This window comes from Pezoporus flaviventris, unplaced genomic scaffold (genome assembly GCF_033815535.1).
Source record: "Pezoporus flaviventris isolate CSIRO_AGI_PZ_B2104156 unplaced genomic scaffold, CSIRO_AGI_Pfla_v1 ptg000002l, whole genome shotgun sequence".
Lineage (NCBI taxonomy): Eukaryota > Metazoa > Chordata > Aves > Psittaciformes > Psittacidae > Pezoporus > Pezoporus flaviventris.
The window spans coordinates 81,863,929-81,887,247 of NW_026892550.1; the positions used below are offsets into that span (position 1 = coordinate 81,863,929).

General features: G+C 43.3%; 1 protein-coding gene across 23 annotated transcripts in view; it reads left to right on the forward strand.

Annotated features, from left to right (window-relative positions):
* The window catches only part of MICAL3 (microtubule associated monooxygenase, calponin and LIM domain containing 3), a 183,882-nt gene extending 164,294 nt beyond the window's left edge, over positions 1-19,588 (forward strand). For 16 of the 23 annotated variants that reach the window (XM_061444685.1, XM_061444687.1, XM_061444684.1 and 13 more), the window contains 5 exons: positions 1,455-1,505; positions 11,051-11,116; positions 13,475-13,574; positions 14,566-14,639; positions 14,723-19,588. In XM_061444685.1, coding sequence (XP_061300669.1) covers positions 1,455-1,505; positions 11,051-11,116; positions 13,475-13,574; positions 14,566-14,639; positions 14,723-14,907 — 476 coding nt within the window. In that variant the 3' untranslated portion in view covers positions 14,908-19,588. The remainder of the gene's footprint in view (positions 1-1,454; positions 1,506-11,050; positions 11,117-13,474; positions 13,575-14,565; positions 14,640-14,722) is intronic. The other 7 variants (XM_061444692.1, XM_061444696.1, XM_061444708.1 and 4 more) reach the window with 3 other exon arrangements.
* Positions 19,589-23,319: the final 3,731 nt, after the last annotated feature.

The following is a 23,319-nucleotide window of genomic DNA, read 5'->3' on the forward strand; positions in this document are numbered from 1 at the left end:
TTTTGGAGGTCACTGTCAACTTGAATTTTGATAAAGTAATTACACCTTCTTGTCTGTCCCCATTTCCTTATCAAAATAGCTCAGCCTCAGGCAAGGTGCACTTGATCTTTCATTCTTGTAAAAGGTGAATGTTCAGTCTGTTCTGTCTGATTCAGAAAATAATCTCACACCCTACAATGACTTAATTGCCTTAATCTGTTCTCTGTGAATATCTTTGAAAATCTCAGACTCTGATAGTCACATTCATAGCAAGAATGAATGACTTGGAATGTAAGCTCTATTTCAGGTGGCAAGTTTGTCATCTGCAGGTGATCTAAGTTTTTGTCATCCTTCATTTCCTTCCTCCCTCCCCTGCTTTATTTTGCATCATGGTATTTCCCTGCACAAATACAGTAGGATAATGTCAGTGAAGAATTTCCCCATTTTTCTGCAGTGTCCCAAGGGACACCCTGAATGGGATTGCTCTCAATTTAACGGTACTTTGTATTATGGTGTATTCACCTGTTTGGACATGCTGGTGGCTTTGATTTCCTGTGTGGTTTTTTTACTTTTAAAATTATTAACTTAAAAACATATTGAATCGGAAATTTCTGGAACCTCTTTTTGCTCCCTTATCCTCATTTAGCATGAACTTTGAGCTGGGAAAATGTCTCCTACTGTCAGATCAATGCTGAAAAATTTAAGAGCCATCTCTTTACATCGAGTGACTCATATGCAGTGAGAAACAGTGCTTCAGTACTCCCATCTGTCTCTTCCCCAGAGAAACATTACACGGTACTAGACTCATGGTGTACCCGTCTCTAGCAGCTGTGGACGTACGTGCCTCTGTTCCACGCACTTCTGTGCAGGTTTTTCTCTGGCATAGATACTGCATTAGCAGGAAGACACCCACTTGCCATTCATGTCAGTGTTTGGTCAGTGCCTTCCACCCATGTGCTGTACACACACTCAGTCGCTTCCACTCGGTCACCTCCAAGGAATCAACCTTTACACCTTTCCTGCAGCTGACCTAAGAAACTGCACTGTTTCCTTCTGACATATTGCTCAGCATGAAAGCAACAAGATTAGTTCTGCTTTTCTCAGCAAGAACAGGAAAGACATCACTGTCAGGTACTGGTGCAGATGGAAATAGGTGAAAATGTCCCTTTGTAGACTTGATTTTTTTTATTTTCCCCTTTGGAAGTCCTTGCCTGCCTGCTGGGAATTTTCTCCTCATCTCAGTATATATGTTTGTGATACATTTGTGTTTGTGTATACATATATGTATACGTAAAGACACGCATATAATTTTTATATACATACATATATGTGCCCAGGTGTATAGCTGCATGTTTCTTGTTTGCCTTTTCTTTGTTTCTGTCTCTGTCTTTTTCTCATGTATTGCTTTGATTGTGTGGGGCTAGGGTGGGGGTATCTGATTCAATAACTCTGTCTTCACCAATTCCTTGTTGTAGACTATTGGGGAGAGTCTTATTACAGTGACCTCATCGACTTGCATCTGGGTGGTATGTATGGCTGAACCTCCTGCTGACACTAACCCTGCTGACACTCCTCCCCACCCCTCCCTTCACCTACTTCTCCCATCCTTGCCTCACAACAAAGAAGAAACAGCCCTTGCACATGACTGGCTATAGCAGAACCCCTTTTCCAGCTCAGGAAGAGGAGATCCTGGCATGCTCCACAAACCATGTGTAAGGTCTATTTTCCACAGTGCTTATTTCAAAAAGTACTTACAGTTTTCACTCCAGGCACCTTCCCTGCTAGCAGTGGAAGGCCACGCTGGCTTTTTGCCTCTCCTTTGCAAAGTTCAGCTCTACTACTGAAAACTTCTTTAGCAAAATATTTTAATGTGAAGGGGACAGCAGAACTGACCTGCTCCCAAGAGCTAACAGCACTGTAAAGGCAGTTTTTGGCATGCCATTGCCTCCCTGTTGCCCTTGAGGCTCATTTGCTTATTCCAAAAAAGCCAGTGTGTTGATGATCTAACAAAACCAAAATGCTCCTTCAAGGGACTCTGGAAACACCTGCAGATGACAGATACTTCTTCTTCCTTGTTTTGTCTTGGTTAGGAAAGAATCTACTGTTAAGATTTCCAGTCATTTTTTGCTGGAATCTGCTGTTAGAGTTTCCAGTCATCCCAGTTTGCATCATTACACAGCTAATAATATTCTTGCTAGGTTGTTGTTTTTTTTTAAATGCCCCATTTAGTGCTAAACACGTGTTAGTGTTTAGCTCTTTTTTTCACTTACTGATTATAGTCTGGTCATCACTCTGTACCATGACACTGCATTTCCTTAGTGTTACTTCCTGAATCCCTTAGTAGGCAGATAACTTTTGGGTTTCAAACAGCATTTGTTTAGCACTTGCCCATCTTGAAAATCAGAATTCCCTTTGCTAGTTTAATTGTCCTGAATCTATTCTTATAAAATGGACACATCTGTCAGCAGATCGAAGAGAAGGCAAACTCTGCTTGGTTGCCTTGTCATCTGAGGGTCTCATTTCCTTTGTCTTTCAGAATATAAAGTTCCTTGATCTAAGATGTGTTTTTGTTGAGGGAGTGCATTACTGACCAGCTCCACAGAGTGAAAGATAGATCCACACGCTCTAGGCCGGATCCAAGACACATCATTAGAAGTCTTCCCCTGATTTCATTGTGTTCTGCTTTTTATCCTTCAAACAATCTTGCTCAGGCTTTTAACTGTCTGGGTTTTTTTACTCCTCCATGGGGAGGCTGTCCCACATAGTATCTACCTGTAGCTGTCTGTTGGCAATGACTCCAGATTGTCCTGACACAATAGGCTTTTATTGACGATCAAACACTTGAGCTAAGAATATCCACCTAAGTTCAAGTTTCAAAATGGAAGATTTTCCTCCTTAGTAGACCTAATTTGTTGCCCAGTTCCCCTGTGCTAATTTTGATGTGATAGTCTGCTGCTAGCCGTGTGCATCATTCACTGTTCAGTTCTTCTGCCATCCTTTCCTGGGATATCTTCTGCAGGGAGACTTTGAGACCCTCTTCTTAGTTACGTCCATCAGGGATGGCCCACACTTATATGTGGATAGAGTAGGAGCTGTAAAAGGGTTGATGCTGAATTACACTTAACAGACCCTTATCCCTGTTTAATGCTATTTCCACTATACCTCTCCCTCCTCCTGCTTCTCCTAATGCTTCTTTAGAGACAGCTATCCCATCAAAATCACTAGTAGAGGCTTTAAGAAAAGCAAAATAATATTTACTTAAAGGGACACTGTCGCTCAAAGTATTGTATTGGAGAAAATCTTAACTGAAAATTGAAATTATTGCTAATCTTTTGCATGTTTGCCTTTTCCATTTCTTTGAACTCGGACAGTCATCCCACAGTGGTAATTTTTGATCTTCTGTAACAGGCCGATTTTATTTATATGGTGACTCGGAGGCTTCCAACAGTCAGAGACAATGTTCACATTTATTTAGAAATGGTTGATACATTTTAAACTTACACCAAGTTTCTGCTCATCTCAAAAATACCTTTTCAAAATGAACTTGAAAACCCTGTATTGGGCAGTATCCCTTTAAATGCAATGAGCCAGTATAGCCTGCCTGGAGTAAGTGGCTTTATAGTACTGTTTTGTTGCCTCTGTAATTTGCTTTGTATTTCCTTTTGGGGCTGCCAGAACACTTTTGCCAGAAGGGATATACATTGCTCTGAGGGTACCTGTCACTATTCAGTGGCAGATTTAGAGCTCAGCTTCAAAATTAACATGTCTGCGCAGGATGCTGTATCTGGTGGAGTGCCATAAAAATCCCTGGAGCACCATGTGGCTGCATGGTCCTGCTGAGTGCTCTAGGCAGCTAGGATGACTGCACAGTTGTTATTCTACTGGCAACTTGTGTCTCTGAGGCATGGGCATGATTCTAGAGTCATGCTGTCAGTAGAATGATAAGCAGAATGGCAAAAAAACTTTGAAAAGCTGTCTGTAAATTGGTGATAATTTTGGAATGATTTAAGCCATTTACTTTATTCTGGATTTTCTTTACACTAATGAGAGTTGCATTTCGTTTAGTTGTTACAGATTGCGCAACAACTTCTGCAAGGGAGTGGTAACTTCTGACATCCTTGGTCAAGTTCCAGTTTGCAGTATTGCACATGGCTATCTTAACTACCTCCGTTGCTCTGCTCAGATGCCATAATCCTCTCTTCCTGTTGTAAAATGTCATGTACCGTTGCCATAAAGCAGATGTTTCATTTCACACTACAGATGGTCACATTTCAATTCTGAGTAATTATGCCTGTGTGTATATCAGATATGCAGCTATGGTAAAAGAACTTTTCAAAGGTTGCAAAGTCAATTGAAATTAAGATTTTTGTATTAAGCTGTGATATATCAACAGATTTATAACCTTTAGATCCTCTGCACAGAACTCTGCTCCATGTCTGTGTGGGATAACTAGTAGCAATGCTAGGTTGTCATCCTCTATGTAGATCCTTATGGAGAGGAAATGGGACACAGTCAGTGAATTTCACAGATGTTTGCTGGCAGCTGTGGAATAGTGAGACTTGAAAACATGGATTCTGAGCCAGACACTGGAAAGACGCAGTGGTCTGGTGGATATACACTTTTTGTCCTTTTTATTCCCTCTTTCCGGATAGTCCTTGCCCTAATCCTGTCCTTTTCCATCCAAAGTTCTTTACCTCATTTCCATTTTCACTCTCAGTCCCAGTTTTCTGCTTCTCAGGCATTTAATTTTAATCCTACATTTTTGAAAAAGAAATCCTAGTATTTACCCTTCAGACCTGTTCCTCCCCCCTAGTTGTTCCTAGTCTTTCACTGTTCCTGATCTTCCCACTGACTCAGTCCCCACAGTTTCAACCCCTGCCTCTGGCCTTCTTCCAAAATGTTTAGGCTCTACTCCCTCTTCTACCCAGCATTATTTGTCTGGAAAACTGTAAATCGTATCTTCTCCACAAATTTGCCACCTTCTTTCATCCCTTACCCTTTTTTCCCCTCTCCTCTCCCTCTTCTCCTTCAGTCATTTGCATTCTTAGTCTCCTTGCTTAGTTAATCCCTGCCTCAGTTCCTCCTTACCCACCGGTTCGCTCTGCTGCCTGTGGAAAGCACCTCCCTTGTTCCCTCTGCATCCAAATGAGCAGCTTCCTTTTCCTTGCACCCACCAGGGAATCACTGGGGAAACAGTCCCACGCTCCTGTCTTGTTTTGCTTTTGGCTGGAGTGTGCTGAGGCAGGCAAGAGTGATGTAAGGAAGAGAGCTGGTATGTTTGAGAGTGCTGATTTCAGACATAAGTTCTTCCTTCTTGATAAGAGCCTTATGAACAACAGGTAAATGGGGGCAGGGGGGAAGTGTGGATTATGGTTTGGTTTTTTTTTAATGTTTGTTTAAAGCATAGTCTCCTACAACTTCACTTTTCTTCAAAATACTTGTACTGAGTAGGTCCTATAAAGACATGCAGATCTAACTCTGCAGGGCTGGAGTCTGATATACTCAAGTAGGAACGGTGCTATTCTTGTGATTGGCAAACACGGCTGTCCTGGAGGAGGAGTGGAGTTGTGAGATAACCATTGTTTTCACAGTCTGCAGCTGCTTTTGCCACTGAAGTGAATGGTAACGTGTTTTCTTTGCTGTAAATGTGGAGCAGGAAAGAGCACTTGATAAGCATTTATATACTTGTTAAGTATATACTTCATTATGTGCTTGTTAAGTATAATGGGAGTACTGGAAGCCAAGCAGTTACTGTTTACCTGCTGCACGCCTCTCACAACTGCACACACAAACAGTCTGGGGAGAGAGGGTCAGTGCAAGACTGTACTGACTGACTGCTTTTCGAAGTGCCTTGAGGTCTAGTAGAAGCAGAACACTTCTGTGCCGCCATTTGTGTGTGTATCCTGCTCCAGCTGTTGCTTTCCCTATTTTTCTTTCCCCTCCCCACCTTTTTTTCATTCCTCTCTTTTGCTGAACAAGTAAAGGTGTGGTTCAGTTTGTGTGACAGTTCAGTGGTCTAAGAGTTTTTCCCAGGTTTCTTCTAGTGATTGTACTTTACAGGATAGTTATTTTGCCAGTTTTAGTAAACTGTTAAGTCAGACACTGAGTGATGTGCTGATGGGATAGTTGTGACAATCCTTGTTCTCAACTTTATAATACCTGCAGGTGTGCAGATGCTGTTCTCCAAGACATGGCCTTCTCTGTTCTTGTTCTTTTACAACACTGCTGCTGAACAGTTTCACCAAACAGTAGAGTTGGGATGCTTAATTTTTTAGTACTATTGTTTCTGACGTAACTGATTTTTAAAAGGTGGGACAGAGGATATTTCCTGTGATCAGTGCACAGTTGTCTTACTGATCTCATGTGAACTGAGCTTTATTTTAAGCACTGATTTAAAATCGGAGCTCTTAGTCTGCCCACTGAATGAGCAAGAGAATTTGTAGTACAATAAGAATTTCTGAAGTGTCATGCTCTCAGTTTGTGATGTCAAGTGCCAGCATAATGGTTCCGTAGAACTGAGATTAGCCTCAGAGCTGGATTTCCTGCCTGGTGTTGCTGATTTCCAAACTGCTGTGGTTAGTCAGCAGTATAGAAATTAAAGTCTTTGGATGCAAAGCTTGCAAAGGATGTGACAGCATTTGGTGTATCTGTAAAAAATCATTTTGATTTGCAGTGGCTCACCACTCCTCAGACGTTGTCACAGCTCTCATACCACAGTGCATGGGCAAATAGTGAAGGGGATCATTGTGAGCTATAGCTTGGTGATAATGGTGTCTGCCAACCCAGACTTTCTGCTGTGCTTTCTTCATCTTGATCTATCATTTTTTACTACTGTGCTTCACATTATGAAGTGTTGTGTATCTACAGCAAAAAAGGACAAAACCAGTCTGAAGTATTGCTCTTTAAATAACAAGTAAATGAAAAGTGAAAAAGACAACAATCCAGTGTAGCTTGTGTAACAACCTACGGTGAAAAGGGAGGTATGTTCCGTTGAGGCTATACAATTTCTGTTCCTTGTTTTGAAGAGGCTTTGGAGCTATGGTGTTTATTCTTGCCATGGCTCTTGGTTTCCACTGCCATAGCAAAGTCTGCAGTCTCTCAAGAGTGCTGTGACAAACAAGGTCTTGTCATGACTCCATGAAAGATTTCCCAGAAGGCTCTGGGGAAGGCTTCTTTTCACAGAGGCAAAATAATTCCAGTCACCTTATTGAATAATTCCAGTCACCTTGTTGATGTCTAGCAGATAGCTAATCTGCTTCTACCTCTCCAGGATGTTCAGTGTGCTTGGGAGCTGGGACACACTCCTCAAGGAGCTGCAGTTCCCAGCTCTGTACCGATCACCCCACATGCCCACTTGGGCTGCTGGCCTCTGCTGTGCAGGCTTTACACACCTTCAGAAGAGTTGCCTGTGGCACAGCTTGTGATTAACGCAGTCTGTTGGCAGGTTTGCCTCTCTGAGAAAAAAAAAAAGTGGTAGTTTTCTGTCCAGAAGCTATAGTCACACCTCAGACTTTTGCTGATAGCACAGAGGGAACCTAAAAAGTGAATGGCCACAGAAATGGTTCTACTGCCTTTCAGTTCCTTCCAAACGAAGCGCTTCAGCAGGGCAGTGGGTAGCTTGTATTGCTGCTGCCAGCAGTGCATGTTCCATGCTGTGGATAAAAACCTGTGTCGCCAGACCTGGCCTGGGTTTTTGGTGGTGGAAGAGACTTAAACAGAAAGGAGATTGTTTATTTTTTTTTAAATTTGCTTGACAAAAGAGTTTTTCCCATCTGGCCGTGACTCCATGGCAAGGAAAACTGCTTTGCTGGGATGAGCATGGTTTTAATTTAATGAGACAATGAGGTGGTGATTCCTCGTCTTTAACCAATAATATAAGCATAATATTTACTGCAGGATTAGTAATGGCACTGGGAGAAATAAGAAGACAAGTAAGGATTTCCATAACGTGATTGGACAAGTGATAAGGGCAAAGTAGATGAGACAGGTTTTAACACCATACTGTGAAACAGGGTGTTGTTATAGTTGTCCTATTTGATAGTACTGGATAAGGAGTTCAGCCTTTTCCCAGGATTGTCCTTCAGCATACACATACACAGTGAGAGCTCGTGCTCTGAAGTTGTGTTTTTTAAAAATGAACCTTGAATGTGAATAAACAGGAATGTGAAGGATCTGATGATACATTCACTGTCTAAAATTGTCAGCTGGCTGAGGGAACGCTTTGTCTGTTATCAAGTGATCTTCTGTTTTTTCCCCTGGCTCTGCTTCTGAACTAGTTAAAGAGGCCTTTTCTTAGAGTCATAAAACAGTTTGGGTTGGAAAGGACCTTAAGATGATCTAGTTCGAGGAGTTCATCTGAAAGGATAGTGAAACATGTGACACTTGAAGGTTGGTTCCTGTCAGTGAAAAATATTTTTCCCTTTCAGGAAATATAAAATAGTTTTTCTCTTAAAATTAGCAAGTTCCTGTTTCAGTCTGCTTAAGTGTCTGTAACACATGTGATACTCTTTACTAGCAGGGGCGGAGAGGCAGTTTTCATGACTATCACCTGAAAGGAGTTTCTAAAAAATCATTTACAATTCTGCTGCATTATATGTTCTATAATACTTGTGGCTTCAGATTATGACACTTTTAGATCATAATTTTTACAGTTTTACAGAACTGTAGGAGGTAAGTTTTGGAATTGCGCTTAGCTCTGTCCTTGCTGTTAAGGACCTCCAGTACATAAGGAACACTTTTTAAAGCCTTGTTAATTATCCTGGTCTGCACAGAAGCTGTTTCCAAAGCGGTTGTAATGACCATACGTGCACTGATGCAACTATAATTTACATCTGGAGTAGCTGGAAAGGATCTTAACGGTATAGGTTATTTTCATTATCTTGCTGAAAAGTAACGTTAGCATTTCCAGTAGCAGGACTATTAGAAATACTGTGGGTTTTGTAACTTGATTCAAGGACAAATTCTCCTTAGACAAGAGTGGGAGAATAATATTTCTGTTAAAAAATAGGACAACTAACAGCAAAGGAGGAAAACACAACTGCAGGGAGTGAACTCTGCTGTGTAAGCCCTGTGGCTTTTTACTCAAGACCAAGAATGGTATCTCTTCTAGTGTCAGACCATTTCACTGATGACTAAAGTTAGTAGTTTGTGGTCATGTCAATGAGATGAATGGTGTGTTCACATACCAGCTACTTATTTTCAGATCAAATATAGCAAGTTGGGAGTTCCTCACCAAGTCTATACATCCGTGCTTTGAAATTTATACACATAGCTGCATTTGAGATAGGAACATCCTCCCATCCCTGCCCCACAATTCTGAATAAAATCTCAAACCCTGAAGAACAGCAGTGGATTTTTACATACAGCTAAATGCCCATCTCCTGACCACCCCGAAAACAGTGGTTAGGCCAAGTTACAGTATTAAAGCTTATATAGAAGAATTAATGTTGAATCAGATAGGATGTGAAATAAAAAATATAGTAGGCATCATGCACTAAATGCTCTGCTTTGTATGGAAACATATTCTTCACAGTGCCTTTGCAGTTTGGGTGTTTTCTTGTTTGTCTTTGTTTTGTAACCTAATCTGTGAAAAGGCAATCATAAAAAAAAAAAAAAAAGCCCTAGTATTTTTTAATTTTAAATGAAGAAGTTGGAAAGTTCAGAACAACTATAATTGAAGGTCTGGTACTGTCAGATAACATCGGTACGATGCTTTATTTGTAACTGTCACATGGCCAGCTGTGGCACCTCTCCTAATGTTGCCCCTTCCTGCTCTCAGTATTGAGGTTTCTTCCTGTCTGAGAGCACCACACTGCTCAGTCACAGGCTTTGAAGCTGATGTGCTCTCTTTCTAACTTCAGTTTGTCCTCCATGTGCTGGTCTAGTTCTGTGATGGTCCCTTCTAAAGCCTTCCAAGTTCACCAGTAGTCTGGGTCTGTAAAACTTTCTCCAACCCATGTATATCAAAATGGTGACTTCTCCAAAATAAGCATTATTCTGACCGTGTTATTGCTGTGGAGTTCCCAACACAGAAATGCCTCCTCTTCATAAATGTAGTTGTGCATTCACAGCAGTTACCATTCTGCTAGCTTTGATGTTTCAGGCTCATCACCTTCCTGGTGCATACAGTCTCCAGTAACTATTAGTGATGTTGGTTATTTCATACTGTTTATCTCTGCAACGTTAAGTACAGCTGATACTAATTCTAACAGTATTAGTAAGTATAGCTGATATAGATACTAACAGGACTTGTAAGCTTTAAAATGCTTTGTGAAATGAGAATGTCAAGGGAGAGCTGTAAATTTATCATTTTAACTCTGCAAAGTACTCAGTTGATCGTTGCTCCTGTAGACCCTGATGTGAATCACTTTTTTATCAGTGTAAAAGCCTTTCCCCTCTAAGCACAACAGTCCAGCTGAGCACACCTGTGTAGTCACCATACTTGACACAGCAGAACCTGCCAGGCTGGTTCCACATTAATCAGATTCTCCCTGTGATGTTCCCTGTCTGAAGAAACTATTTCCCATTAAAATGGACACTTTTACCATCAGTGGATGCTGCCACAGTGGTAAGAGCATGGTCCTGAAAAAGCTTTAAAGTAGGGTGGCTGCTTACAGCTGGTGTCTTATGCATACAGGTGACACTTTTTGTAACCCTGCTTGAAATTTGACGTTCATCAGCAGGGGTTAAGTATTTGTCTCTGCTCATCCTGACATCTTGTTCACAAACCTTTCAGTTAAAGACCATGTGATTTAAAAATGTATGTTAGGTAAAAGTGCAGGAATGATAACCTCCTGCCTGGTATTTGTGCAGCTCAATAAGAGTTCACCAGTACCTCAGCCTACCTCTGACCCATTATCTGTGCTTATTAGAGACATTATTCATCTGTAGACTGTATCCCTTGTTTCTGCTTCTCCATTTCTTGTATTTTTCTTTCCTTTTCTTGTGTTTCCTTACTTTCTCACTCTTACGCTTTTTGTCCTTTGCTTGTCTTTTATTTCACTCCTTTCCTCCTCTTCCGTTCCAACTTCCTCTTCCTCTCCTTCCTCTTCCTCGTTTGGTCCTATTGAAGTTGAGCCCAATGCCGGGACACCACGTCGTAGACCTCTCTCCTTCTGCCCTTGCTGTGCCCATGAAGGTAATGTAACCTCACACGCTCCCTGTTCTCCTCGACCACAGCTGGGTTGTCATAGTAGCGCTAGTCAGCTAATGAACACAAAGCCCCCAGCCCTGTCCCTAGCTCTTTTCTTGCTGTGTCCCCAAACCAACCTTCTCAGTAGCAACCTGGTAAACAGCTTCTCTGAGCCTATGGCAAGTTATTACAGAATACAGTATCCCTTTTGCGAGTCCCAGCTGTGCTAGGGAAGGTATAGCGACTGGGAGGGACATTGGGCAGCAGCGGTGGGAGCAGGTATGTCATACTCAAGTTTCTGTTTTCATTTGGTGGATTCAATTTCTCTGTACCTCCTGAAAGATATTTAGAACTTGGGGTATGGGAAGACAATCTGCTTCCTTAAATCTGGCCTTTTAATTAGTACATATGGATTAAGGGAATACTGTGTCTTTATAAGGATTGGTTTGCAAAATCATCCTTGAACTTTAAAAACCAACAAACCTTAAGCTAGAACAGTTTTCCTTCATCTGTCTTGCTGAGCGCATTCTTTAACTGTCCCAAAATGGAGTGTGTTGTAGAGTTTCCATTGCCAAGGCATGGGGGAAGGGGTTGTTTATATGTGTTCATGGTGTAATTTTGCTAACCACTTACTCTGCTTTCCATGGTCTCCCTCACATCAGTTGTCAGTGCTCCCTCTCCAATCCTCCCATTATTTCTCTGCTCATTGGCTGTTTAAAAATACTGAATACTTATTTCACAGGTCAGTAGCATTGTGGTTTTGGATTTTTCTTAGAGGCATTTGTTTTCTATACATCCTGGCATTGGGAAGGATGGGGAGGCTTCCCAGTGTTTTCATGGCGCCATAGCACTGGACATCTGCATGTATGGTTTCCCTCTCCTGTCGCCACATGGGCATACTGTGCAGAGATGCTCAGAAAGGAATGCTTGTACTGAGCAAAACACCACAGAAAGTCCACGGAGCCAGAGGCTCTTAAGGTGGTACAATAGGTCTGGGATTCCCCAGGGGCCTGGTCTTCTGACTTTTCAAAGGCAGATATTCTCAGCTTAAGGCACATTTTGACAGGAGTTGCAGGCTCTCCTTTGCTTAACTTCAGGCCTGCGCTCCTCTTGAGATCCTAAGGGTGGAGGCGGGGCACAGGTTGGAATTAACCATTAGCCATTAGTGTGGTACTTGTGAAGTGTTTCCAGAAGTTTGAATAGTAAGCTTGCTGCTTGATTATTTTTAACATCAAAATAACTATTTGAGAAGTTTTGCTCTTGATGTAGAAAGTGTACGTATGTTATCCATAATAACAAACATAGGCAGGGATGTTAGTTGCTTTAGGATGCCTTGGTTATGTGCAGTGCAAGGTGACAGGATGCAGCAACCTGAAAATGCTGTTGAGCTTGATTTGAGGCCTTACTCCTGCCTCCACTTCCATGCAGGCAGGCGCGTTGCTGCTGTTCTTGATGGTGTCTGATACAACTCACAGCATTCATCTGCAGGTAGTTCAGGTAGTGGCCGAGGCCAGGAGATTGTTGGGAGGAGCTTCCCTGGTAAGCTCTTGCATTTGATAAATATCAACAGAAAGCTTTGGGGAACAGCATTCTGCAATTTATTCCACGTAACTCCTGACAGATACGAGTTTCATCACAGGACTGCTGAGTAAGTTTAGGAGTTAGCTTTAAAATGAATGAAATATCAACTAAGATTTTTGTAGTAGGTGGCCAAGGCCCGAGGTATTTTTATTCTGCTTTGATATTAGCAGGTATCTCTGGGGATTCCTCTTCTTTCCAGTGCTGATGTGCAAATAAGTAGTTTCTGTGTTCACTGTTGCAGAGGGGATCTTCAAGATGGGTAGATACATGTGGCTAGGAGGAGCAGTCAGAAAAGATGTATTGGGCTATTGAAATAAAGAAAAGTCAAGATGTTACTTGTGGCCAGTAAAGGAAAAGATTGAGGACATGCAACTGAAGAAAATAAAGGCAAAACACATGAAGTGGCAATTGAATCTGTTTCTGATGAGCACATATTTAAGTAGCTGGCATGTGAGGACTTACAAAGCTCTTCTAATGAACAGAAGAGTGGAATGCATACAGAAATCTGGGCTTTCTGCAGTAAGAGTGAGGAAGAAACAAGCAATCATAAGAAAATCAGAAAGAAAAACATAAAAATCGGGCTCCAAAGAGAAAAGAATCCTTTTGGAGGTGACTTGACTCTTCTATGTGCTCTAGGCAAACTGAATGGACCTGTCTTGGGAGTGCTCTGGCAGCATCTTGCTCGGCTTTCTTTGCACATTTTGCCCCGTTGTTGTTTTTGCAGTTCGGGCTTGTAAGGATTGCAGGGCGTTCTGAACACTTACCAGGTTTCTCTTTTGGCAGGCATGGGGAAGAAGGATGATCCCAAGCTGATGCAGGAGTGGTTCAAGCTGGTGCAGGAGAAGAATGCTTTGGTTCGCTACGAGTCTGAACTGATGATATTGTGAGTGAATGTACAAAGCTTCAAAAGGGGGATTTTGTTAGGAATAGTGTTGGAAGATCCGTCAGTATTGTCTTCCCATATAATGCTGGGAGGTCAGGAGTATCATAGGCCGATTGTTAGCTGAGACGTGAATCCAATCACATTTCAGAAAACTGGTAGTAGAAGGAGTAATAGCAATAAGAAATGAAAGCTCCAATTATTTGTGCACATGCAGAAGTATGGATGTATGTAAAGTTCTGACCCATTCCCAAGCTGGTTTTAGATAAAACAAGTCTTGTTCATGCAAGTGTTTTCTGGCTCTGTAGAAATAATGTGTGACTCCTTCTGGTTTTGGTAGATTCTGCTTTTGTTAAGTGTAGCTGGAAGCATCTAATTCAGTCACCTTTGCCATGTGGCCCTCGTCTCTGCCCGCCTTGAGACCCCAGTGCCCTTCATTTGGGCTCAGGTGATGAGGCTTTTTTCCTGTTAATGGAACTGCAAGCTTTCTCAGTCCCAGTGCTGCAAATCACGGAAACTGGTTTTGACTGTGTCAGCTGACCGTGGCAGCGTGGAAGCTGATGTCTTAGTGCCTGTGTCAGAAAAGCCCAGAGGTGTTTTCTGCATGGGAATCTGTAAAGGCAGTGGCCTGACGTGTCTCTTAGTTGGTAAGTCACTTTCTCTTTAGAGCGGGAAGTAGCAGCAGATAGACAGAGGTATCGCACATCTGTTTGTTCCTTCACACTGTTTTAGATTTAATCCCACCCATAATCCTCTCAACTTTCTGCATGGCACTTCCTAGCTGAAGGCAAAGAACCTGAGATGCTGAAAAGTACATTTAAATCTTTTAAAAATATAGTTATATATCTTAGGTATTTTACTAGTTGCTCCAAAACAGATTGGTAAGATGCATAGCAGATATGTGGAGGGGGATCAGAAATTGAGAATAGTATGAAGCAATGTATGTTGTATTTTAATATACCCAGAACTTGAGTTCCTGATGTTTCCCTTCCAGTGCTCGGGAGCTAGAACTGGAAGACAGGCAGAGCCGATTACAGCAGGAACTCCGGGAGAGGATGGCAGTAGAAGGTGAGAGCAACAGGGAACATTTTAGAGACTGTATGTGTGTATTTCTAGCCATGTGTATGCTGATAGGTTTTATCTCTCTGTAGATCATCTGAAGACAGATGCAGAGCTCTCAGAGGAGAAGAGGATCCTGAATGAGATGCTAGAAGTAGTGGAGCAGAGAGATTCTCTTGTGGCTCTCCTTGAGGAGCAACGGCTTCGAGAAAAAGAGGAAGACAAGGACCTGGAGGCAGTCATGCTTTCCAAAGGTTTTAGCTTGAACTGGTCCTGAGCTTGACACATTTACCTCTGCTGGTGTGTGTTGTCCAGTTGGCCTACCCTGAGTTCGCCAGAATTACATGGATAGGAAGATGTTGAAGGGGAAACCTCCGAGGGGTCCGACAGCATGCAGGGATTTGGTCTGAAGCACTCAGAAGCCTTTTGATAAGTGTGTTGGTTCCAGAAGCTTACATTTTACTTGTCTGCAAGCCGAGTTGAAGATAATGAGTTGAGACTGTGGAGTCTCCTTGAGGTCCTATATGATGGACTCTATTATTGTGTGTGGTAGGAGGGAGAAGAATAATCCACGTGTGGGGAAGGAGGTTAAGGGAAGAAGTACCCTTAACTGGATTTATGGCAGTCCATTCCTTTCCTGGTTTTACTATACCAGTTCTAATAAAAGGGAGGGAAGTGGCAACCCTCTCTGGAAAACCACAGCAGCCTGTAGCAGCCTGTAAAATGGAGTCACCTGTCCAAGAGAGCTCCAGAAGCCCAGGGCAGCACTTTCTTTGCTTTAGTCTTCCTCCCCACCAAAGAAACCTGCAGCTGATCATTATGCACAGATATGAAGAAATATGAGACAGAAAAGATACTACTAGTATGCGTGATGGAACTCTCAGCTTCCTGGTTTTTAGAGAGATGTGGGCATCAGAGGACTCTCTCCCTATCATAGCCTCCTAAATCTTCTTGTAGGGAAACAAGGGGAGAAGAAGAGAGACAGAAGATGCCCTTCTGCTTCGCTACACACTGGAGAGACAGCTACTGCTGGCCTTAGTCTTCATGGCCACAGCTCAGAGGCTGGTGGGCTTCTATGTTCTGTTTTTGTTATGACTGTTTTGACACTGGAAAATACTGACTGTGTGGGACAGTGGTGTGTGCTGGGGCAGAGGTGTTACCAGGCGGCATTCCCTGGCTGTTAGGCCCCTAAGAGGAGAAGCCCTTAAGTGACCGAACCACCATTAAGACTTTTCAGTGTTTTTATTTTTTTTTCCTCTGTATTTTGTTTTTGCACATTGGAAACGAAGCTTAAGACCTGCCTGGGCCCTCAGTCACTTTGACCCTTTATTGTCAGTTAACTTATTTTTTTAATACTTGAAAGAAGATTCATTTTTGTATCTTTTAGAAAAAAAAAAAAAAAGGATGAGTGATGGGTGTGTGTGCCTGCTGCATCCTACAACTTCCACTTCTAAATTACTGGATGTTGTTACCTGTGGCTATTTATTAGTGTTCTTATTAATAATTTGTTACACATATTAGATTGCAGAGGGGAGTGTTTTAACTCTGTTAGAGAAAGACACTACTGCAGATTGGTCCCTGCTTCATAGCAAGGGCAGCCTTTATGTACCCATGGATGCATCCTGCCCTAGGATGCAAAATCCGGCACAGTCATGGAGTGGTAAGAATCCTTTTGTGTTCCCAGCATACTTCTCTTCTGCATCCGAGAATTCCCTCTGTTGGACTAACAAACCCATAATTTATTTAAATTTTACATTTTTGTAACAAGAAAGCCGAAACTGTGAGGTAGAAGTATCCCATATGTCTCTTTCTCACTGAAAGAGGGGACCCTCAGACTCTGAGATATGGCTAGAGGGACATCATGAAAACAAAAATAGCACATTTCCTGATGCATCTGCTGGAAGAAGCTGTTGGCTCAGCTAGAAAAGCTGCTGTTCAGCCAGGAGGGTACTGACTGTAACCATACATTAAGCAATGAGCAGGATATGCACTGAGCAGTTCAGCACCATTCACTGTTTGACAGACTCCTTGAGCACACTGCACCCTTAGCTTGTCCCACAGAGCTGGAATAGTGCTGTGCATTGGGTATGCATCCCATCCTTAATGGGATGCAGTAAGAGGTTTTCCCCTCTTGGGATGCTGACTATGTTCTTGGTAAAGAAGAACTAAGCTTGCTCCCCAGTGTCCTTGAGAAAGTGTCCCATTCCCAAGTGTATCCATACAGTGTGCTGACTCTTTCAGTTTGAACTCTAGGTTGTTGGTGCAAGGCACCCAAGCAGGGGTGAACATCCTTTATTCTTTTGCCCCAGGACAGAAGTTTGCATGGTTTCTTGCTGTTGGCTCTACCTTCTTCAAAGAGGTCTTCTGTAAGCCAGGCTCTACAACTTGAATTCACCTCTGACTCAGGAGCATACCTCAGGCTGAAGAAGGATGTGTAGGACTGTCCCTGAGGACTCTGAGTGGTGCTGGTTCCCTCAGCTGGAAACATGTTTTTTCCACCTCAAGTGTCCTCCTTTTTATCCCCACCTAGTGTTTTCTGCAAAGGCATTACAAATTAAATCCAGATGCTCATGAAACCAAGCAGACAGGGAGCTGCAGTGCTACTGTGCCTGTTAGCAAGTGATAACCTGCTACATCAGCATCACAGAGTGCTGGCTTATCAACAGGATGTCCCGCAAACAGAATTCCCCCCATTTGCCAGTGCAGGAGCCAGCTGCACAACTCAAATTGGCAGTGGTACTTTAGCCTGCATTTGAGGGGCTGGTGGAAACTGGAGAGGAGGAGGTAAGGAAGAGGGAAGCTAGATAAGGTTTATTGTAAGTTCTGTCTTAGGCAGAGAATTGGCCTCAGTCCTCTTCATAATGCACGAGGTATAGGGACTACATCTAACTTTTATCAAAAGATCATTGAACGTGAGCTGTAGAACAGAAAGAAATTCTGAAAAAGAAATACCAGATCATTACTTTTCCCCTTCTTGCTGGGGATGCTGGCCAAAGAATGATATACCACTTAAAGGTGTAATGCCCTACTGCACAGGAAAACCTGAATTCTTTAGGTTATGCTGAAGGCCTCCAGCAGTGAGAATGAAGAGCTAACATCGCACATACACATTAATTAAAAATACATGGAATGGAATGGAATGTTAAAAGGCCTTTTTATATCAAAATGGTTGTAAAAGGCACAACTTGTATTTGCTGTTCAGTTGCACTTTAAGAATATGACTTGCACATCAGATACTCGGTTTTTTTACTATCTGAATATTTTTAAGTCAAATTTTGTATTTTTAAAGCTGAAGAAGGCTCTTGTGACCACAAGATTCCTTATTTGTATAAGAATCCAAGTAGGATGTTCTAGCTCTTTGTGCTGCCCAGGTGTGCAGCAGCACATGACTCAGCCATGCACATTCAATGATGTGCATCCATTTTGCATATGAGGGGAGAGCCAGAGGCCCTCAGTTTCCAAGAAGTGGGCACACGAGGGCATCTGTCGCAGTGGTACATGGGCCAGAGGACAGCTGAGCTTGGAACCTAACCTGTGTTCATTGTGAAAAGGGCATGCTGAGGATGGGGCAGGCACTTCCCTGTGGGGAAGGGAGGAGGGGGATACCGCTTCCTGCAGGGAAGGGGAGACAAATGGGGATGGGGGAGTAAAGACTGCCAAAACAACTGACCTGCTGTTTTCACAGTACCATTTTTGTTTTATAACCCTTCTGTTCTTTTAACCATGTTTTCATTCAAGTTCATAAATGGCTGTTAAATTCTGAGCTTCAAAGAACTCATGTGTGGGGAGGTGACGTTTCAGCTCCAATTTCCAGACATATTCCTCCTTTCAGTTAAGCAACACCCCATGGTCTCGCTAGGGCATGTTACAAACTGCGTTGCTGAAACATATTTTAGAGCAAAGCGCAAGTTTTAAAAGTCTGTCCTCCTCTCTATCCATCTCTGCATTTTATGTAAATATTTGTTTGTATGTAAAGACACCAGTGGATCCTTGGGTTACCCCCATGGTCGAGAATCTGAGTTTTGTGCAATGCCTAGGCCTCTCTTAGAACACAGTGCTTGCATAGAGCTAGTCACCACACTTGTGTGCACTCTGGTGGTTTTTAATACTTTTATACATCCTAATCCTGAACATTATGAAGTATTGTACGTGGTCTAGACTGCATGTTCTAGAGCAGCCAGCAGTTCCCTTTTGTGAGAAAATGTTCACAGCTACACCTTGTTTGGTTAACGTTCTTTTAAAATGAGTTTTCAATCAAGTATTTTCACCAGACACCAGTGGATGAGAAAGGTGTTGCATTAGAAAACCTCCTGTGTACAAACTGAGAAGCCGCAATAGGGCTTTATGGGAATTTCAGTCATCTCTGTCTGCAATAAAGAGAACTCTAAAGCATACTAAAAACCAGCCTGTATATAGTTCACAGAGAAAAGAGACTGCTGGCTCTCAACTGCTGCAAAATAACAGAGATTGGAAGCTTTCCAAAACTTCCTGGTTTTGGATTGCTCAGAGCAGTGCTATAGGCAGGGTAGTGGGGCAGGTGGGGATGTCACTGAGAGCAGATGTGAAGGGGAGGATGCCATGTTCTGATGGCATCGCAGTAATTTAAATACTCTGTATCTGTGCGTGCATGCGTGTGTGTGTGAAGTCTAATCCAGGTGAAGGGATCTGCTTTGGCATCTTCCCTTTTGTATGAAAGTGAACTCTGATATTCAGATCGTTCAAGGCTTTTACGGTTGGCATGTATGGAGTGTTAACAGAAAAGTGTATTACCCTACCTGTAAAAAAACAACCAACTCTGTTCCAGCCTGTTTTCTTCTGTTTGGTTGTGTTCTATTATTTGTTTTTATGCACACTTGCTTCGTTGGTGTTGAGATTTTAGCACCTCAGATGGCCAACTGAACTAAAAAAAAAAAAAAAAAATGAAAAAAAAATAAAGTCATTAATTATTTTTTCTTTTTTGTTGGTGGAGTTACCGTTTGTTTCCTTTGCATTCACTCTTACAGTTGATGATTAAAACGGAAGCCAAAGCAGGGAGCTAAGGGAAGGTGATCTTGAGATGAGATAAAAACTCAGGTGTTAAAGGGCCTGACTTCAGTTTCTTTTTTGCTGGAATGCTCAGAGCCCATCTAAGTTATATGAGATACAACTGGATGTTGATACATCCCTAATACGTGCGCTTCTTTTCTCCGTAGTTTACATTGTTTCTTCAGTTTCTCTGTGCAGAGAACTTGCAATAAATAGCCAAGATGGGGTGTAGGTAATGTAAATCGAATTGCAGCAGCTAGGATTTAATTCCTGTAGCTGTAGTTCACTTCCTTAACTTGCGGTACTAGGATGAGCACCTTACACTGACACAGCAGCATTCAGTGAGAGAAGGAGTCAATGACACAACACCTTTGTGTTGGCTTAAGTCTCCAGCACTCCAGTGTGCCAGATCAGGAAGATTAGCCAAGCAAAGTGCAGCTGTGCTCCTTGAACAGCTGGAAAGATTCAGAGGTTGAACTTCACCAACTCACATGTCAAGAAAAGGGATCTGGGTATATCCGGTTTGAAAAGGGTGGGAGGTTCAGACCAAGTGGTGGGTGCTGGGTCCAGTAAATGGCAGAAGCTTGAAGTCCAGAGGAATGCCATCCAGCCAGCAGCACTCCTGTCAGGAAATTGTAAGACTTTGTGCCTGCTTTTTAACAGGCTGAAAACACACAGGGTGTTGAGGGAAATCTCAGCTGGGGAAACCCCAAACAATGAGTCTTGTTTTACTGCCCACTCAACCATTTTCAAAACAAAGGACAAATCACCCTGTGCTAAGCAGGTTGGATTAAAGCAGACCTATTATGGCAACAGGGGAGATAATGGTCCTGGGGTTTCCTCTTGTGGCCTGGAGGCCAGGGATAGCGGGTTGTGCTGTAAGTGGCAGGAGTGATGCAGCTCTCTCCTTTGTGCAGCTTTGTAGGTTAGCAGAAACCTGGGAATGTTTCAGACCCTACAATTCTTCCTGTCCTTGTGGTCCTTTGCTTTCAAATAGTAGTGGGAGAAAGCTGTGGTGAGCTGGGAGAGATCTCTCTGGTATTAAAAAAGGCCAGTCCACAAGGATTTCTCCCTTGCTGCCAAAAGAGAAATGAATATATGGACAGTGATCCATTGCACTCTGGGAGGCAGAAGGTTGCCTCCCATCTGTAGCTTAGGAGACCACCCTTGCAACACTTCATCATGGCTTTTTAATTAGACTACAAGCTTGTTGGCCCCCGATCTCAATTAGGGACCCAGGGGGTCTGCTGTTTTATAAGCTATGGACAGAACAACCAGTCTGCTAGGGAGACCTTCCTGTACCATTTGCTTTGGCAAAGAACTGTGCTGGCCCTGTGTGGTGGTTTAAGCCCAGCTCGTAACTCAGAACCCTGGAAGGCCCTCTCAGAGAGTCACAATTCCCACACAGATTAGCCATGTGTGTGTGACACCAGAAAAGGCCCTCTTGACAAATCCTGCCTCAGCAGCCCAGCATGGGGCTACTTCAAGTTTCCATTTATAATGGAAACTGAACTGCTGCTTTCAGTTTGATAATGAAAGTACCCTTCAGGAACCTTTGACACTTTCTGCGTGTGGCATTTTGTGCTCTCGAAGCTGCCTCGCCCACCCTGAGTTGTTCCCCTTGGCATAGAATCATGACCCCTCCTCAGCTCTTTGGGTTCAGTGCTGAGGAAAGGAATGGCATAGCAGTTACCATGGTGGGAGCATGAACATGCCCTCAGCTCTGGAAGCAGCACAGGAAGAAGTATGTCAATGGGTGTATTAAATAACATGCAGAGCCTCTTTTTGGCAGGAACAGATCCATATGTTACACGGCTACTTAGCCTGGATAAAAACAATGAATGTAACTTGTCAGGAAAAATAACAAGGGGGAAGTCTTGCCTAACACTAACAGCAAAGAGCAGGTGAAAAACCTGACATTCTGGCTTACCTCATGTTTAACACTGGTTGGAAAGTCCTTACCATGAGTGCTGTGACAGCTGCCTACATTAGCACTTGCATTTTTAAGTCCTGCGTTTTGGAGAATGTAAACCTAATCCTGTAAGGATGCTACCTCGCCATACATCTCTTGCCAAGCATTCTTGGAGAAGATACCCATTAAGAATTCAATGAACGCCTGAGTGCATCTTCTCTAAATCCTAAATGTAAGCAGCAACAGAGTTGTTACCAGAGTCCAGGATCGTACAGGTGGTAATGGGTGAAAGCAATGGTGCTGGCACATGGCTGTTCACAGCTGGTGTCTGGAAGGAGGGAAGACTTCATTTTATAGGTATCACTCAGAGGAAGCAATGAAGACTTAGTTGCCTCCTTCCTTAGCCTGCATCCTTTTACACAGCACCTAAAACAGAAAAAACACCTGTCCAAACCAAGCTCCACTAAGAAAATCACTTTCCCTTGGCATCTCTGCAACAGTGTGGATGCCTCTAGGCAGCAAGGTACTGTGTAAGTGGGTATTTCCAAACTTGCTGAGTATGTGGTGCTTTTCTGAGTGTATCAGACACAGTAAGCACCTGGTTTCCCATAAACAAAAGATAAGATCACCTCTTTTTATTACTTTTTCTATACAAATGTATAAAGAAATCTGTATTACTTGTAACAGAAGCCAACAAACAAAAATGTGCAGATTTCCCTCGAGATACATACATACACACTTCGGGCAGAAGGACCAGAGTATGTGCTTTGCCTGCTTAGGGCTAGCAGGCCCTTTCCAAGACCAACTTGAACAGTTTGAAAAACAAGAGAAACGTCTCTCTCCTCAGTTCCTTAGAATTTACAAAATTTACCAGAAACTTCCGTGTCACTTCCAGCATGAAGCCACCAGCTCAGCTGGCCCAGCGTGACTCAAGCCTCAATCAAGAATTGCTTTGGGCTTCATTTTCGGTAATCCCAGGAACCTTGTATGAGCTTCTTAGAGCCCCTTCTGATTCAAAACAGCACTGGCGTGCTCTGTGTTGCAAGACAGGCTGGCAGTGGCACTGTGACTCAGCGCTGCTTTCAACAAAACTACGATAAAGGCTTTATTAAATAGCACTTAGCTTGAGTAAAACTCTGTTAAACCCTTAAAACTCTATTAAGTGAAAAGCTAAATTTATTTGCTGGGCTATAAGCGGCTATAAACGGCTCACAAGGGGATTTTGGCCTAAAAGCACAACCCGAGTTCCAGAACAATGCTGCCGGGGCGGGGACCAAAGGCCCGGCATAGCATTACCTCGAGGCTGCTCTACCTCCAGAAGCTGGGGTGCCGCTGGGGGGGGACCCCCGGCACCGGCCGCGGTTTGGAGCCGGTTTCACGGTCCCCCACGGCTTGCTCCGAGGAAGGGCGGGAAGGCGAACAGCCCCCACCGCCTTCCCCAGGCCTGGCGCGGTGATGTGACCCCGCCGGCTTCCAGCAGCCCCGCTCAGCTAGCGAAAAGTTCCACGGCTGCTTCCTTCTGCTCCCCCTTTCCCCGACCCCGTACTAGGGCCTGAGGTAGCAATGAGGGCTGTACCGCCCCTCCTTACCCGCAGCCGCCGCGCATGCCGTGTCTTCCGCCCGCCGCGCTGAGGCGGGGCTCTTGGTGCCGCTTTTACAGCGCCTGCAGCGGCGCGGTGCTGCTGAGAGGGCTGTCCGAGTGAGTGCTGCACGCGCTGCGGGGATGCGGCGGGCTCCGCGGGGATACCGCTG